This window comes from Bidens hawaiensis, unplaced genomic scaffold (assembly GCF_021521415.1).
Source record: "Bidens hawaiensis isolate Kalapana, Puna unplaced genomic scaffold, B.hawaiensis_p1.1 tig00046706_1, whole genome shotgun sequence".
NCBI lineage: Eukaryota > Viridiplantae > Streptophyta > Magnoliopsida > Asterales > Asteraceae > Bidens > Bidens hawaiensis.
The window spans coordinates 26,906-47,015 of record NW_027498334.1 but is presented as its reverse complement, the minus strand read 5'-3'; the positions used below and the strand labels follow the sequence as shown (position 1 = coordinate 47,015).

The 20,110-nt window shown below is 36.9% G+C and overlaps 1 protein-coding gene across 1 annotated transcript; it reads right to left on the bottom strand.

The window, feature by feature from the left end:
- Positions 1-8,940: 8,940 nt before the first annotated feature.
- LOC143596566 (allene oxide synthase CYP74A2-like) lies at positions 8,941-12,485 on the bottom strand. Its single transcript, XM_077075310.1, has 2 exons — positions 11,576-12,485; positions 8,941-9,660 (listed from the first exon to the last, which is right to left on the bottom strand). Exons 1-2 carry the CDS (start codon positions 12,438-12,440, stop codon positions 9,074-9,076), a joined length of 1,452 nt encoding a protein of 483 aa, XP_076931425.1. The 5' UTR covers positions 12,441-12,485; the 3' UTR covers positions 8,941-9,073.
- Between the last annotated feature and the right edge of the window lie 7,625 nt (positions 12,486-20,110).

Sequence of the window (20,110 nt, the reverse complement as noted above, 5' to 3'; positions counted from 1 at the left end):
AGTGAACGAACTATTCAGACCCTGGAGGATATGTTGCGTTCATGTGTGTTGGATTTCGGAAAAAGTTGGGAACCTCACTTACCTTTGGTAGAGTTTTCGTATAATAACAGCTACCACGCAAGTATTAAAGCAGTGCCGTTTGAAGCACTGTACGGACGGAAGTGTCGATCACCACTCTGCTGGGCAGAGGTGGGTGACAGCCAAATCACTGGTCCAGAACTGGTACTCGAAACTTCGGAAAAGATTGTTCAAATCCGAAATCGCATGGCAGCAGCACGAGATCGCCAAAAGAGTTACGCCGACAAGCGCCGAAAACCTCTCAAATTTCAAGTGAATGACCAAGTGTTACTCAAAGTCTCACCTTGGAAAGGTGTGGTTCGCTTTGGGAAGCGAAACGAACTCAACCCACGATACGTTGGTCCTTACCGGATAACGGAACGCGTTGGTCCGGTGGCGTACCGACTGGACTTACCAGCGGAACTCAACAGTGTACACAATGTTTTCCACGTATCCAATTTGAAGAAATGCTTATCCGATGAAACCCAAGTAGTCCCTTTGGACGAACTGCAAATTGATGAACAGCTACGCTTTATTGAAGAACCAGTTGAAATTTTGGACTGGGAAACCAAAACACTCAAGCACAGCAAAATTCAAATCGTTAAGGTTCGTTGGAACTCAAGACGTGGACCGGAGTTCACGTGGGAACGCGAGGATCAAATGATGAAAAAGTATCCTCACCTTTTTGAAGGGCTGACCAAACACAGAAAACCGCGAAACCCGACAAACCGTCAGAAATCACCGGAGGTATGAATTAAATTTCGGGACGAAATTTCTTTCTACTAGGGGATGATATGACAAACAGAAAATTTTTCTTACTTTTTCAGACACTCATCACGACTTGACTTAAATTTTCGGGACGAAAATTCTTTAACATGGGAACTATGTGACAATCGTCAATTTCAGGTTAACTCCGTTAACTCAACTCCGTCAATTCAAACTTAAAGATCACTGAATCTATAACGCACACCTCATTACATTTAAACTAGGGTTTAAATGACGCTTGACACTTACTACATGTGTAGTATTTCGGGATTTGCACCGAAACGCAAACGAGTTGACGCAAACGATTGGCGAATAAACGAAAAACGCCAAAACAATAATTATGTGATAATTATGTGTTAGACTTATGTGTTATGTGATAACATTGTTATAAACGTTAACTCAATGTGCTAGAACTAGTTAATTAAGCTAGAAAAGTAACATTTGAAAGTGGAGGGACCTAAATGTAACATGACTGTTATTAAATAATATTAAGCTAAAACCCTAGCCTCTCTTTCTCTCTCAAAACCGATCGGCCAGCCCCCCTCCCCCCTTGTTCTTGGCTGCCGTCAATCACACACACACACATATACACAAGATCTTTCAAGTTTAATCGAAGATTAATGTGCTAAGAAGGTATAAACAACTATCCTATGTATTTTACATGCTTAATTTTGAGTTTGAATGGGTTAATTATAAACCCTAAAATCTGGAAATTTCATATATTGTGTTCATATGATCTTTGTTTGATTTGATGATGTATTGATGATGATTTGATTACTAGAATTGATATTGTTACATGTTAATTGTTGTGTCTTGATTTTGAGATCAAATAAAACCCTAAACATGTATGTATGGTGTAATTGATGTGCATGGATAGTGATTATGGTGTCTAGAGTGTTATATGAACGGATTATAGTCTATAGATGGTTAATATGTTGAGTTTTGTTGCAAACAGTTTCTGGACAGATTGTGTTGTTGATGTTCAATTGACTGTATCGGGGTGTAAATGTGAAAATTGGTTGAGATTATTGATACTACAGTAAACTAGGTTGAGTCTAGTTTCTAAAGAATATAAATTTGCAATTTTTGGACATGTAAAAGTTAACCTTTATGATTTTACAAAAACGTTGTGCAAAGCTGAGTTGTTAGACCTGCTGTTAGGTTGTTTTGTAAATGTTATATCTCATGAACTACGAGACCAATTGGGTTGGTTCCACTTCTGGAAGTTGACTTATTGAGTTAGGAACCTAACCCAAGTGCTCTTGCATTTTTTAGATTTTTCATTTAACGGGAATTTCAAATAACATTCTGTTGCGCATGAATTTGACTGTTATGAGTTGCTGTAATGATTTGATTATTGTGAGAAACCTAGGTGGAATAAAAATATAATAAAATATGTTCTTGAAACCTAAGACATACATGCTTTTGTGATGATTTTTGGTAAATTAATTTAGATGCTATGATCGGTGGAATAGTACAATCTTTCAAGTAGAATTTCTGTCTCGGTGAAACTAGCTGCTGAATTTTGTGAAAATGCATGAAACATGATAATTGCTAGTTAATTGTTATGTTTTGACCAAATTGCCCCTGCGGGGAATACTTGCTAAATAATTGTGGTGTTTTGACCAAATTTCCCCTGCGGGGAATAGTTGCTAGTGATGTACATTATTAATACATGACACGTAAACGATTGTTCACACACGTAGCGTATCACAAATGTGCTTGTTAAGTCACACACGATTCACAAACAAACACGAAACGTGAAATTTGAATAGGTACTACGTGCCGGGTCTAGAGACTCGTTAATAGTTCCGACACTTAGAAAATCTCTTTGTTGTTTTAGAACGCTAGAGAGAGTTTTCTGTGACGCGCATCACTTGGTGATTTATTTTTGGGAATTCTTCGCAAACAGTGAGTTTCACTTACCCCTTTAAACTGTTTTAAACGCTTTTCACTTGGGGGAGATAACATACTCCGATAAACGCATTTAAGATTTTGTTAGTAAATTATATATCACTTGTAAAGGCTAAGTGGCAAACGAAACATTTGAAGTCCTACACATCGAACCGGTTAATATTTGGAATAGCGAGTCACTGTTGAGTAGTACTACTGGGTTTGACAAACCCCACCCAACGCTAAACTCGACTGGAGGTCGAGCGGGTGTAATTTTGGCTAACACGTACCATGGTCTGGATGACCTGGTGACAAGGCACTTGATAAACAGTCAGCTTCGGTGTCGAACACTTAGTAATACTTGTTGTATAGGCTAGCTACCTATCGATATATAATTGATTTAACACTATCTGGTAACGCAAAACGCTGAACGCAAAACGCTGAACGCAAACGCTAAACGCTTTATTTTATTTAAACTTGTGAACTCACCAACCTTGTGTTGACACTTTTAGTATGTTATTCTCAGGTAGCCGAGGCGGGCGCGCGGTATAGGATCATGCATGGTTTTGAACATTCTGATATGCAAACATGTTTTAACTATTATTACTTGGGTTTTTAAGTCGTCCTGCGTGACGCAACTTTTGTCTTTGGTTTTTACGCTTCCGCACTTATTTTTCATGTAAACGTTTTTATGGTTTGATTATAACTAATGATTCCGATCCTGTTAGTTCACACCCTCTGATGATAAAACTCCGTTAGTGGATTTTGAGGGTGTGACAAACTAGGGTTCCGACTACTAGCATCAACATTTCCCGGCGAGAAACGACAATTTCAATACATGAAAGTTTAGGGGAATGATGGAATGAGACCTACACAAGCATACCCTGCAGACCAAGTACCATTTCGAGCACTCTAGCAACAAAATCGATTTTCCGGGGAATGGTTCTAGCGAGCTGATCTGATTCTTATCATCATCTTCGGTGTCGCTGTCTTCATCGTGGTAGACGGTGGTGACGTGGGTGACAATGGTTGGTCTGGTGTGGTGTGGTGGCGGTGATAAAGATTGTAGAGGCGGGTGATGGAGTTTGGGTGTCTGTGGTTGTAACATCCCCAAAATTTCGATCCAAATTTGACAATTTAGGAAAGTTGAGGGATCAAAAATAATCTCAAGATAAGTAATGAGAAAATATTAAATAAGAAAATATAAGAAAAATAAGGAAAACAAAAACATTTCCTAAAGCTAAGTATTCTTACATGGAAGAAATAAGTAAAGAGAAATTCCATCCCACATTGGAAGATGTAAGAAAGTGGAAGCATTCTACTAAGGTATAAATAAGGAAGATGGAATCCATCCCACATGGAAAGTGGTAACGAAATGGAAGCTCTTTATAAAAAAGAGATTTTCCATAGTTATATTCTTTTATGAATATCAAGCACCAAGTGGTCCTAGCGGGAGGGTGCGTAGCACCCGACGCGCACTCGTACGGGCTCGGGCGAGGACGAGGACGATGGCGAAGGCGACGGAGAAGGGCGTTGGGCGCAATGTGACGCTTTGATGGCACACTTTGGCAGCTCTGGTGACACGTGGAAGCAGGCCAAGACACGCGGCAGAACGTGTCAGACCACGTGGAGACACGTGGCAGACGTGTCAGGCCACGGGGCGACATGTGGCAAGATCTCAGAAATATGGGTATCGTGATACGTGACGAAGGAAGAAAGGAGCCCATCGCGTATCGCGATGGGATCCAAAATTTGCTATAAATAGGGAGGGGATCGGCTCATTTGCAACACACCTCTCCACTCTCTCTCTAGATTTTCACTCTCTCTCTACCTCGGTTTGCGTGCCGAACACCATTTTGCGTGCCACCGAACCGACAAATATCACATCGTAATCCGTGCCAAGCACCCGACATTCCGTCTCGAAGTACGTGCATGACCCGACAACCGAACATTACCTCGATTTGCGTGCTAAGGAAGGTGGATCAAGAACGCCTCGATAAACGTGCGTATAGAGTAGAAGTGCTGCCCGTATAAACTTAGGAATATTTAACTCCAAATACCGTGCGAGGTAAGGGGGTTCTGCCTAAGTTATTATTATATTATTATTAATGGCTTAGATCATAGTCGGAGGTATAGCCAAACCTTGATTACAATTTAGTATTATATAACTTTTCTTAAGCAAATGTTATAGTCAAAATAGTATTTCTTTATGATTAAGAAATATAATACAAAATATTATAATTATGAAATTAATGTTTCTTCTTGAAGAAGAAACTCAGAATAGACGTTTCTTCCTGAAGAAGAAACGTAGCATATAAATGGTAAAGAAAGAAAATAACTAAAGGTCCAAATGTTTTCATCAAGGTTAAAGCTATACGAAATAGACTAAAGGTCTAAAGCTAGATCGTTGATCTAGATATTTATACAAAAATGTTATTCTCGTACTATAGGTCCGAGGTAACAAATGTTTTCATCAAGGTTAAAGCTATACGAAATAAACAAAAGGTCTAAAGCTAGATCGTTGATCTAGATATTTATACAAAAATGTTATTCTCGTACTATAGGTCCGAGGTAACAAAACAAGAAGCAGAAATCAGAAAACAGGAATCAGTATCAGAAACTGATTATAAACAGACAAGGTGAATACGCCTCAAACCTTTTATAATGAGTCAGAATGTTTGCATAGGATTTACGAATTCTTAAAAACTTTGTGTACAATAATAAGAAACAGACACTCTGATTAAGAGTATACATGTGTCTGGATCCAAACATACATGGTGACTCGGCATTTCCCCGAGGCCATGCATATCATCAACCTGCCTCTGAAGGTCTACGGAACTGTTCAGAGAAATGATATTGTGTATATAATTAATTGTACATGGTACTTAGGGTAATTTGATCCCAATGTAGTTGGGTGCCTAATGAGTAGTCACAAAGGTATTATTGTTGGTTTCACAAAGGTATTGAAAAGAGATTTTAGAGTCAGCGTTATTCACCAGCTTTGTGTTGACGTATTTTCCCATCCATGTTACAGGGAAACAAGAAAGGTTAGAACAGACAAGAAAGAAGGAATTGAAGTTATAGTCATTAGATGCTATCTGGTGGCTCAGATATTTTATTTCAAAATATCATAAAAGAATTATGTTTTATAAAGAAATGTATTTGAAATATCAAACGGGTATGTAAACCCGAGATTTTAATAAGTTTTCAATAATATTTTAAAGACTTCCGCTATAAACCGCAACTCTGATGTTTTTACAAAACAGGTACCAACTATTGGTCACCCGCCTGGGCCCTAAAAGTGGGGTGTGACAGTGGTGATCGCAGGGAGAAAGAGTGAAACCACCATTGGCCACCACAAGGTATGTTGCATATTTTCCCCTAAAATTAGAAACCCTAGAACACATATATGTTCGATTCTACATGCTCGGCGACCTGCAGTGAGGCTCCATGCTCACGGGGGGCGGAAGTGACGGTGGTAGGTCTGATTCTCAAAGCCCGTAGTGGCGGATTGAAGGTTCTGTTGTTGGTGGAAATTGGTGGTCGCGATTGCTGGTGAATGCGGCAAGTGGTGGTGGTTTTGAATGTTAGAGAGTTAAGAAGGAAGATGGTGGATAAGGATTCTAAACATACACATATATATATATATAGGTATTGAATCATTTCAGAAGTTTTTTTACAACGAGAAGTGAAGGTGTAACTCCATTAATCCATAATTTCACTATCTTTCTTATGTGTAGGTGCGTTGTGTAGGTGCATATGTATGTGTGTAGGTACGTATGTTTGTATATGTGTATGTATGTTTGTATGTGGCTCGGTACATTTATATATTTGTAGGATGGTTTGAATGTGTAATTAAGATATAAATACAACAAATTTACATATATGTATGTAACATCATATGAAAGTGAGTGAAATTAGGGATTAATGAAGTTATACATTCACTTCTCGCACTTCTCGCTGTAATATCACTTCTCGCAAGATCCATACCCTATATATATATATATATATATATATATAGAAAGAGAGAGAGAGAGAAAGAGGGATTTGCTTGTAAATTTACAAATATACCTTCACGTGCCTTGCACATGACCAGATTTAACGAGAAAATTTAACTGGGTTAGTGCCAAAGGACATTCATTGAAAAACTGTGCAAACATAAATGACGTCTTTTGCCATTTTATCTTAAATCTATTTATGGAAACATTTCAATCTACAAGTGCCATTTAACATATATATATTCCATCAAGAATTGCGTGCACTTTCATATATCGAGCATAAATTATGTCTTGTCTGTGTGTGTCAAGTTGTGATAAAATATGTGTTGGGTTTAATCGGTACGTTTACGGATTGTGGGTCGGCATGTTATCGGGTCACGACTTAGTTTATGGATTATCCTACTTGGTTTTGGTTAACCGGAAGAGTAGGAGTTGTTGTATGTGTAATAATAATGGATTGGTTGGGGTTGACCGATTCAAGTGGAAGTGCACGTTGATGATTTAAGGATGCATGTGGTGTAAAAGAAGTAGTCCATTTAGTGTACCGGTTCTTTAGGAATTAGATTAGGATTATAGTGTTTCTTTATTATCCCACGTTTCATTATAAAGGCTATAAATAGCCTTCTTAGTTTATTTTAATATTGTACCCTTTTCTTGATAATATAAAGAAGCTTTCTTCTTCAAATATTTATAACTTTTCAATTTGTATACATACGTGTGTGTATCGTGTATAACTAGGGGCCTGAACCTACGATATCGGTATCAATATTTATATTATCGTAATCGCCAGAAACGGACCAAGGTATGTAGTAAATGGTGGTGGCTGCCCCCGGGGGCGGACTCACATGTTAGTGAGGGGTGTCCCCCGTCTCCTGTGAATTTTTTTTTTGTGTTAATATACTGGAAAATTTTCGACCGACCCCTGTAAAATTTTGACCCCAACCCCTGTGAAACTTTGAAGCCGAACCCTGTATAATTTAAAGACGACCCCATGAGATTGTTAACGTGTAGTCATGAGTTTGAGACACATTATTAGCACTTAATTTTGGTTTTTTGAAACAATTGTCATAAAAGAGCAAAAAAATCTTAAGTTTGATTTAGGCATTCAAAATCGTTATATCGGCCCTGATAAATGATGGTTCGGTTGGTGAGGATGATCAGAAAAAGTCTGGATCGTGATAAGAATTAAAGGTATTCTTCTAATGGAAAAAAATAAATATGGATAATGGTGGAGATACAAACAAAAAAGAGGGTCGAATTATCAATCATCTTCCATGTGCACATGGGTTATTATTAGATAATCAAAAATTTTACTATTGACTTTATTGTGTGTAGCGGTGGGCAAATAAATCGGTTAATCGAAACGATTTGAAAACTGAACTGAAACCGAACCGGTTTGAAACCGATTATGTATAAACCTGTTTGAAACCGATTATGTATAAACCGGTTTGGAACCGTTTAAAACCGTCGGTTTTAAACCGGTTTGTAATTTTCTCCTCCAAAACCGGTTCCAAACCGGTTAAAAGAACCGAAACCGGTCAAAACCGGGAAAAAACCGGTTAAAAATCGAACTGAACCCGATCAAAACCCGAATCAAAACCAATCATAACCTAGTCAAGAAATCAGTTTCAACCTAAACCAAAACCTCAAAACCGATCATAAACCGGTTTTAACTTTTCGTTCCAGGCCTTAGTTACTTAGTATAACTACTGTCATCTTTTGTATGTGGAACTCAGTTTTGATATTGAATTTTTTTTCACCTCAAACCAATAGTCATATGGCTATGTATCCTTACTTTCTCACAAAATTCAAAAACGAATACAATAAAAAGGCAGACAAACAGGCAACACGTTGCGCGGCAATCTCTCTTTGAATAGCAAAACTAAAATCTTATTAGTATTTTAATACCATAAAGTATTTAATAAGACTTAACTAAACGTTCGATTACTACTTAGATCATTACAATAACAATAAGTCGATTTTTATTACTTTTAGGGTTTCGAAAATGGGGTAAACCAAACCGCTATTTTTAGCAACTTTTCTTGCATCTCTCAACCAGATGTAAACCTTTCTCCTTTCTACTATTTAAATTAATTTGAAATAGTATTTAATTTAAACATAGTTATTTCATGCTCATGAAACCAATTCAACACTTTATCATCTAATGAATGATACAAACAACCTTGATATTTTATTAACACTTGTTACATTGACTTTTACAAAAACAGACAGAAAACAAATAACAACTCCGCTGTAATCAATCAACCACAAGACCAGCTTTATTCTTGACACACATCCAACTTAGCTCATAGCTTTATACTTGACACACACCCAAGTCTAGTAAAGGTTACAATGCATGATCATATAATAGCCCTCTTCACGGACGTAATTGTAACACTCGCACCCAATGCCGATTCACTTACCTCCACCTCAAACGTGTCATACCGTCGAAAAAACTCAATCACAAACAACCTCGTTATCAACACAACAAAGTCTTTCCCAGCACACTGTTTATTCCCAACTGTCGGACTCTCGGTCTCCGGTCCATTAGACCACATAACATACTTCAACAAAGCCTCCCCGTCCCCAACGAACCGATCAGGGACAAACTCCTCGGGTCGGTCAAACACTTTGGGGTCCTTGGTTGCAAATGGTTGGTACCCGAATAACATCTCGCCTTCTTTGATTTCGAAAGTGTTGTCGTGTGATGAGATTGTGAAGTCGCTTTTGGCTTTACCATATTGAGGAGGAACTGGTGGCTGAATACGAAGAGACTCGTACACGACGGACTTCGTTAACGGCATCTTTTCGATTGCATTCAGTGTTACCTGCCCAAAGCCGTATAATAATATAGCGGTTCTTATTTCTTTCGCTAGTTGGGCATGTAATTTTTCACCGGCTTGTGCTATCCATTTGAGTGTGCTGGGGAACAGGATCTTCATTCCACCTGTTAATGCAAACAAGCTATATTTACTCAAATTGGTGTTTGTTTTTGGGTGAACCATGAAAATGGACATGTTATTATCACTGCTGAGTAATTGAGTATTATAAAATAGTCAACACTTTTATTTTACAAAATGTTATTAACTTACTTTTTTCTAAATTAGAAAATGTTATTGAGAGGCAACATGTTTTTTTTAATTATATTGTTGCAGAAGGTGATCCACAGTTACTCGCAGAACCTGAGAAACCAAATATTTATATTTAATAGAATAGGCTTTGTGATTCAAAAGGGGATAGCGGCGCAACTTGTTGCGCGTTTACCCATTATCCAGATGTAGCTAGGTTTGTGTTATATAAAAAAAAACAAAAAAAAAATTATATTGTTTATAAATTATAATTATGTAATATTTTCTATAAAATTAACTTCCATGCATTGATAAATAAAGTTTTGCAATTCGATTTGTTTTTAACATTTTGTTTTTTTTCTTTTACCTTTTTAGTGCTATAATAATATTTTTACATCCTTGCCATGCATACGATATATAATTTTATATATTATTGTGTGTATTATATTCACATATATACAGACAAAGTGTATATATAATTATCAAAATATGCATAAGCATATATACAGTTACAAAAATATAACCAAAAGTTTAATATATGCATGGTTCCATAAATTTGATTAATTTTTTTTTTACAAATTGAGAATTTTCAAAAAAGATAATAAATTTATAAAAAAAAAAACGTTTAGAAAACAAGCTTGATTTATCCAGTGGCATCTATCGATCAATCTGGAATTGCTTCGTCAATTTTAAAAAGATGGTGAAGAATCTAAAGCAAGAGAATGAATATAAGATTATTGCATCAAGGAACAATTAGTAAGACTGAAGGGTGTGGGGGCTTCAAAGGGGGCGCTAGAGCCCCTCCGCTCGCGCCCCAGGCGCTAATACCACACCAAATGGCGCTAGAGGGGGCGCTACTGAGGCGCAAACACCACCCGTGAGCATGGTAGCGGGAGAAGAGAGAGAGGATGTGGGGCTTTAATATGGGCGCTAGAGGGCCGCTACCCACACCAGGGGCTCCAACATCCCCTTATCCAGTTTTTCTCTCTGCCACACGTCATAATATTATTGGTTTTTGGCTCTGCTGGAGCCCCCACTAGAGCCCCCACACCCCTTAGTCTAAGGCTGAGGGGTGTGGGGCTTCAACGGGAGCGCTAGAGCCCCTCCGCTCGCGCCCCCAGGCGCTAACACCACACCACCGGGGCGCGAACCGGGGCGCTAACGGGGCGCTAGCGCGGAAAACCATGCAGGCGCAAGCTGGTTAGCGGGAGAAGAGAGAGAAAAGCACGGGATTTGATGGTTTTTTGACCGTTGGGAGCCGAACAAACCAAAAAAAAAATATTTTTCCTATATAATTATACCCCATTAAAGCCCCCATTAAAGCCCCCCACACCAGGGCCAGGGGCTCCAACGGGGGCTCTAACACCCCCCTTATCCAGTTTCTCTCTCTGCTACACGTCATAATATTATTGGTTGGAGCCCTCATTAAAGCCCCCATTAAAACCCCCCACACCCCTCAGCCTAACAAGTTATAAAAATGAAGATTATTTTGTTAAATTAATGGTCAATGTATTTGGTGATCGGTGATCATTAATCAATTATTAGCAAGTTATAAAATTAAGATAATTTTGTTACATTAACAGGTCATTGTCATTAGGTGATCCGTGATCATTTAATCAATTATTAGCAAGTAATAAAAAATTAAGATTGTCTCGTTAAATCAAAAGGTCATTGTCATTTGGTGATCATTTAATGTTTTCCATATTTGTATTTCTATATCTCTTGTTCATAATTTCATTTCAATTATCTATAAAATTAACTTTCATGTTGCATTATCAAATAACATATGCTCACCAAAAGTATTGAAGCAAACCGCGAATAAGATATTATGCAAAGCTTCATCTTTCGGAATCCCTAATGTCTCAGCTTGCGCCACCACCGAAGTCGCCGCGGACTCGAAATAATTATACAGTTGCTGATAACTACTCTGAATCAAAATCGGCGGCAGCGGGAAAGTATGGAGAAGAGGTTCCTCCAAGAACCAAGGAAGGCCAAGAGTTAACAAAGGATGAAGATTAAACAACACCCAGGCATTAATCAAAGTCGGACCGGTTAGTAAGAGTTTAGTTACTTCAGGGTTCGAGTTGAAATAAGCCCGACCCAGAAACCGGAAAGCCGCTAGCTCACCAAGGTCGTTGAACGCGGCTTTACCAGTTAAGAGTAACTCGGCTTCAAGTGCAACAAAGAGTTCAGTGTAAGTGAGTTCAAACTGCGGAATGACTCGGTTGCTTGCGGATTTAAGCATGAAGAACAATAGGTTCTTAAGTTGTTCATGTCTCGGTTCGGATGGATCGAGGTAAGAGAGTACACGGTATCCGCCAGTGAGGCTGGTGGACGGCATGTAAGTCCCGGTGAACAAATCTTTCTTTTCGACTTTGGAAACGTCGAAGAGGACCGGAAAGCTTTTGGCGTCGAGTAGAACGATGACTTTGGAGTTTTTGCTAATGAATGGGCCGGGTGGCATGTTGGCCCGGAAGACTGTCGACTTGTATTTCTCAGCCCGGGACCGGAAGTACTCGTCTGGGCTGCCAGGGCCGTAAAAGTACTCGAGTCGGTCGATAATGGGTTGGATGAAAGGAAGGCCGTAGGAGCCTGGGATGGGAATGAGTGGGGTGTCGTCGTCGACGGTTAGGGATGTTTCAGCTAGCAATGGTTCCATTTTTGAGTGTTGAGGAAATGGTGTGTATTTGCATGAATGAATTGGATTGTATTTATAGACTAGAAAGGTTATTAATTATTTTCTTTTGTTTGCATATTTTATACTTTAGTTAATTAAATTTTACAACACGTGTATTAATTGATTGAGCTAGTGGTGGAATAATAAGAGATACTTGGTGTTTCATATGACCAAAGTTCGATTCTTGTTCATAGTATTTAGTTTCAGATGCAACAGGATGAAAGATAAGAGACTAGGTGAATATGTGGTTTTCAGTAGTCGGATTCTTGAACTAACGGTCTTTATCTCACCACATTGTCGTGTTTTTGGGCGAGTGTTCACGAACGTTGGCCTTAGATCTGGATAGAAAGATGAGTGTATCCCGATGTGATGAATTTAGTCAGTACCCCAGAATTTGTTTATAGTTAAAAAAAACACATGAATTAATTATGTATTTACTATATTTTGTTAGGGTGCTGTACCCTTTCTTGTATTTTACTAAACATACCCTCCTACAAGTATATACCAAATACAATTCAAGACTCTTACTTTTCTTTTTATAATTCGTATCCTATATTATTTTGATCTTAACATCTTATAATAAAGGTAAAGCTCAAAAGAGTTTGCACTTTACCTTTATGACTATTTCCTAGGCACCTCCATGAATTTTAATAAGGTAATATGTCTTAAACACATGTGGCAAGCTTATTACTTGGCCGAGGTTTCAAAGAATACGACCGGTTTCTATTTATTTAAGTTCAAGAGTGAAATGAGGATGAATAAGGTACTTGAAAAAGGAGTTTGGATGGTTAATAACATTCCTATTTTTCTTAATAAATGGGTACCGGGCTTATGTCTTGAGAAGGTTGAGCCATCGGCTATACATTTGTGGGTTATCGTTCATAATGTTCCTATGGAGCGGAAAGGGGTATGAGTAAAGTCTTTAGTGGGGTTGGTGTTCCGCGGTTGTTGGATAAAATTACTCAAGCTCGTGTAGTGGGTAAAACTGGTAAAATGGGGTATGCCCGTATGTTGGTTGAAGTAAAGGGCGTGTCTAATTTACCGGACGAAGTTGAGGTAGAATACCCGGATGGTCCGAATTGTAATGCTGGTATTGGTGTTTTGAAGGTTTCCTATCAATGGAAACCCGCTACATATTCCCATTGTTGTGTGTTTGGGCACTCGTTTAATCTTTGTAATAAAAGGCCTCATACAGAGGAAGAGGTGGCAGAGAAGGTTGCAAAAGAACAGCCGAAAAATACTTCTAACATTGTTGAATCTCCATTTGGTGATAAGCTTGACGGTGTTACCCCGGTAATTTATAAATATACATTTACAAAGGAACTTGGCATTACTGTGTAGTAAACTGTGCTTGACTGATTGTAACCATAAGCATGGTTTCTAAGTGCTACACATGGTCTGGTACGTGGTTGTTAACTGATGACATATTGCCCACCAGCTTTCCACGTGTGTTGCCAACAACAAGTAGTAGATGTTATCTTTTAGCCTTTTAGGTAAACCAGAGAGAGAAATAAATATTCATCTTTCATCTTTCTTTGCTCTCTCCTCTCATCTAGATTGTGCTTTTGACTCTCGATGTCACTTATCAGTTCTCAATTGCCATTGTGTGTTTCCGGGTTCCATTTTGGTAACCCTAGGCGGCCACAATGTTTTGAGGTACACTGGTTGTCTTTGTGTTGCCGGGTTCCGTTTTGGAAACCCTAGGCGACGGCGATGCGGAGGTATATGACGGTATGATTTTTTCGTATAGAGAGAAACAGAGTTGTTGCTCTGTTGTTTCCGGCGGCTTTCCGGCCGTCTATGGCAGCGGCAGCGGTAGACGACATTCCTCACGATTCATTGATTCTGTGCATTATGATGTTGTCGCCGTTGTCGGGTTCCATTTAGGTACCTTAGGGGCGGCGGGTCGACCACCTGCCGTTTCCATGGCTATGGCGGTTCCTCGACTCTCTTATCTAGACAAAGAAAAGAAAGTAAGAGTATCATAAACAAGAGTGTGACTGTGATGATGATTTGAGTCTATATCTGGGTGATAAAGGTTATGATGATGAGTGTGGCCTCATCTGAGCCTCCATAGTTGTTGTTTCTTTATGTTGATGATACAAAACGACTATTTTTAAGGCTATGATGATATGAGCTTGCTTTTGTGATATATGTTTTTACGAGGTCTTTTTTTACTTAATTTGTGCTACTTTGGTTTTATTTGTGTCTTGAATTTGTTTTCCAAGTGTCAAGTTAATTCAGTTAATTTTTGTAATGAGGAGAAAGATGCTACATCAATTTCACTTACAACCATCTCAATTTGCGTACCATGACCAACATACTTGGTTTGACGTAAAGTTTTTGTAGTATATTGCAAGTTTTGGAAGTGCAAGGATGAGCAATTTTAACCATTAGGGCATTCATTATTCCGTCTTAGGTTCGTTAATGCCGGTAGGGTTTGTGATTAAATATTTTGTGTTTACTTCAGGTTTATTTTGAGGATGGTTGAATTAAGACGTTGTGAATTGGTTGAGAAGGTAATAAACTCTTTAAAATTTTTATAGTTGTGTTGGTGACGGTTCCAGTGTCTACAATTCACAACTTATGAGAGATCATACTATCCGTCATTTGATCCACCATTGCTGTTTCATTCATAAAACTTTGCTGCATATGAAACACCATGATTGCTAATACTCTTAAGGTCCACCCAAAAAATTTCATTTGAAGGTGCATATGAAAAAAGGATTTAATTGACTTCTCTGTTAGCTGTGAAAAAAACATTTATTTTGTGCTATGAGAGGATTTTTGCAAACCTAGGTGTTTTTGAGTATTTATTGTTTTGTGGCACTCTTGCATCAATAAATCATACTCATATCAGTTTTTTTGTTTACTTGGACATACTTTCAAAGTATGTTTGTATGAACTAATAGTCAACTACATTATTAAGTATTGTGATTACACCTTTTGAGATTCGTTTTACGTCAATATGGTTTTTTGTAGCAGGTCTGAATTTCTAGACAAACCCGGCGTAACAAGCGGGTGTGAAACACTCTAAAACGACACTCGAATAGACTGCCCATCCCCCGCAACGCGGGGGTCAAAATACTAGTTAGGAATAGACGCAAAGGAAAGGATACCACTAACGAGCTTCATAAGCATGTCACGGTGTCAAAAGGTTTAGTTTCTGATGCTAGTGGTAAGTCTACTGGTAGTAGATCGTTGAGAAAAAGTGGTAATGATAAATCAAATATATTTGCAAGTAACGTCAATAATTCGAGTACAAGTGGTAATACACGTGGTGCTAACAATAGTAAGGCGGGGTTTAACTTTACTCAAGCAGTTCATGAGCCAGATTCCCAAACAAACATATTTGAAGTGCTCTCCGATCCCGTGTGTGAATTTAATCGACCTGCTGAGGAACCGGGCATGTTGTTTTCGGTAATGGACTTCAATTTGAGTGTTAAACCTAATAAATTGGTGGTTAAAAAGTCAAAATTAATCAGCCGGATCTTATGTCCGTGGAGGATATTATTGATAATCGTATGGTTGAAAAACATATCCGGGATGATATGTTAAGTGAGGAAGTGCTTGATGATTTCCAAGGTGTTGTTAACGAGTGTCAAACGGTAGGTGACAACGCAAAGGAGGTTGAGGCTACGATTAGGATGGTGCGTTACTTGGTGATGAATTTTGAGGGCATGGAAGATCTTGTTTGTAAGGTTATAGAAGAAGAAGAGTTTAGATCCCTAGGTTGAGGTTTGGTTAACAAGATCTCTTTGCATTGATGGTTGTTCGGGTGTTCCCTTGTTAGTTTTCTAGAGGTTTTTTTGGTGTTTAGACAATCTTGCTTGTTTCGTTGGTTTTGTATTGGGTTTTTTTTTGCTAGTTTCCCCACCAGCCTTTTTATAAAATTTGTCGTTCAAAAAAATATATCTTATAATTTTAAGAAAACAATTCAATCAAATATTGGAATGGTATTATTCCTCATACTCCGCATACTGAATTACATATATGATATATCCTTTCCAAAATATGAATGGTAATATTCTTCATCGATCATTAACAATATTCTCTGCGTACATTCCTGAAATCTTTCACCATTCATATGTACACAAAGAACTAAAATTATTTACTTTGCAAAATCACTCAAGAATTCGTGCTTTCAGATAACATATATTTGTTGAAACTAAAGCATATAAAAATGTCGGCATTTTCTATAAACGAGGTATACTGTCATTAGGCATTGAAATTAGGATTGTAACTTGGTTTATTTTCTATCTCAGGTTTTCAAATTTGGATTCTTACAAAGTAAATATAGAATTGAATGATTCTTAACTTTTATTTCCAGGTGTTTAAGTCTCGTGAAGATTTGATGGAATGGGTTCAAAACATCACAAGCACTTTTGATTACGTTATTATCACTAAAAGATCAAAATCAAGGCCAAGTGACAACATGTCTAAATTGATACTTATTTGTGAACGTGGTGGCGTGTATAAAGCGGTTACAGATACAAATAGAACAGCGGGTGGTACGTGTGGCATGACCCTTTTTTTATTTTGATTTTGCATTCAATGTAAGTTAGTCTTAGACCATGTATTATGGGTAATTCTCATCATTCTTCATTATTTGTCACACATGCGCTACATTAGTTTTTCCTCCATCATTCAATTCTATCGCTCAATCCATGTTATAGGTCATTTTTTCATCCTTTCTCATTTTCTTTTTTTATTTAATACATTAGTTAATTAATTAATTTAAACTCTAAAATCTGAACTTAGTCATTGAAAATAATATTATAAAATAAACTAAAACTTAAAAAAATAAAAAAATTTTAAGACTTAAACGTACAATATCTAGTATTCGTTGTCGAAAAGAGGCGGTAGTGACCATATATGTTCGACCAAATCTGAACGTCGTGTACCATGCATATATTCATTCTCCAAAGCCAATCTATTATACTATCTTTGTGATTTGTCAACCGGTTGATATTAAACGTTGTTTTCATCCTCATTGTACTCACAAATTTCACGCCCAATATCTTCAATAATCATGTTATGCTTAATGACTATTGCATACATCATTCGTTTATTTATTTTTTTGGCAACCATGCTCGTGTCGTATTGTTCAATATGTGTCACTTTGAATTTATGACACCAAAGCCTCTTTCGATATCCTATCTTGCCGCCTCGCGAGTCCCCTTAAATTTCCTTTGTTTTTTGTCTCGTGGGCATGTGATGGATTTCAAAAACATGGACCGGCCATGACGGATATATCCCGTCACCAAGATAACAACTGTGTTTGTATTTGACTCCCGAAACTTGAAAAGTTGAATCCGGAGTCGTACCTTCTGTGATGTCATTGAAAACCCGACTGATGGAGTACTTTTAAGTCATTATTTGTACCGTTAACAACAAAGTAGGTATGCCAAATCCATAAATCTTGTAAAGCACTTGTAAAGATATACTCAGGTGTGCATGATCACCTGGTATGCAGTGAATGCGCTAAGCATTGTGACAATTTTCCCACTTTCAACTCATACAATCAGTGATACCAAGCATTCCAAGGATTCAAGGAATCCATGTTTTAGTTCATGTCATTCCTATAATTTTTGAATATCACTCCAAGTATGGTTAAATAAAAATCTCTTCCTATATAGTTTAATAATATTTTTGCAAAAGTTATAAACACTTTTGCGTACCGATTTTTCGAACATTTGAAGATACTCGTTCAAAGCATCATGTGTAATTTCGTACGTAGGCCATATGTCGGATTGCTACAGTGGGCTTTTGTAGAAGACTAAAAGCTCTTATCACTCTCGCATCGGGCCTAATTCAAACCACAAATCCATTCTTTTTTTGTCTTCGAGTATTCTTAGAAATAGTTGTTTACTCATTCGGAAACACCTCCTAAACCGTTCATTTGTGAAATTTGTATCTTCAGCAAAGTAGCCGGTTACCAAACGTTCGTGTACACCTTTTCGTCTTGATTCAACTGAGCTTTTCTTATGAGTGGGCGCAGTGTATGCTCGTCGTCGAATATCATCTCGATTGCACACTACATTGCATGAAGAAAAAAAATTCTTATCGTCGAACGAAGATCATGCATCCATCCTCAAGTTTTTGGTTGGAATGGTTTTTTATTGGTTGAAATGCTTTGTTTAACTGTTTTGAGAATGATTTGTTTATATATATGTATTTATAATATAAATAAATATTTTCTAAAAAAAATAAGCGAGGTCGCAAAACATGTTAGGCGGACCCTGAGTGTTGAATGAGTAGTTGGGTATACTCAGAGTAATCGGGCATGGAAAATATAAAGAAAATTAACCTTTGGATATTATATATAACAAAATATCACAACTCACTATAATATTTATAACAAAATAGATGAATATCAAAATAAATAAAAGAAACATTTTTAAATACTAAATTATTCGAAAAATTGCTAATAATTAATTATAAAATGATATTCGTTCTTTAATGTTATAGATATACGAATTATGTTTTTCTAAAGTCAAAATTGGCCCAAGTTGACTGACCAGAACCGATTATGTGTATCACCCCAACGTACGACGGAAATGCTGGGGCGTGAACTGATTGCCCACAGCTCTCAAGGTTACTATTATGCAACATTATAAATTTTAATATCTAATTAATAAATTCAAATAAAGTAAATATTCCATACAATATCCCAATCAAAACAATAGTGCATCAAACAAACAAAAACCATAAAAATAAATATCATCTCATTAAGTTTTCTCTAATAAAATTCCTTAAGTGATCTTCCAAACTTTACCTACTTCACATCACACAATGACCTGCATATGCGTTGAAAATAAAATAGTTTTGTCAGCACAAGGTTGAGTGAACAACATACTAGTTTAAATGTACATATAGTATATAAAAAAATAAGTAATGCAACAAGTCATATGAGAATAACAAATTAAGCAAATGAGCAAGTATAAATGAGATGTCGAGAAGCAAATAGGCTATAACGATTGGCGTATGATCATACTATTTCTGAGATTATGCTGGACCTCTCCGAATGCGATTCACAATGAGCACATAAGCACATAACAATATGATGTACAATTTAATAGCACATAAGACAATAGTTGCAGTTTTGTGTATAAGTATATATAAAAATATATTTATGCATATGTCCCCAAAACGTGGAAAAAGAATAAAATATGAGGAATGGGGTACTCACCTCAAAGACGAACAGAGGTGATTAAGATAATGAGAAGGCGGGTAAGTCACACACGAATGATAAAGTCTAATGAGAAACAAAGAGAACGGATGCGCTAAGTAAAGATTTATTATTAACACTAGTTAAACAATATTATCATAATTTAATATTATATAAGGATTTATTATATAAAATGATTATTTTAATTTATGAAAACATAACTTAAATATTATTTGTAGTTTTATGAAATTAGTTTACTTGATTTATATATTTATTAAAACATTAGTTTTTAAGTTATAATATACTTTATATATGTGTGTATACATATATATATATATATATACATATATATATATATATATATATATATATATATATATATATGAGTATCATTTCAGAACTGTTAAATTATTTAAGAACTTGAAGGAACCCTTGAAAACTAATATTTTTTGTAAAAAAATTTGTATGTTAATGTTATTTA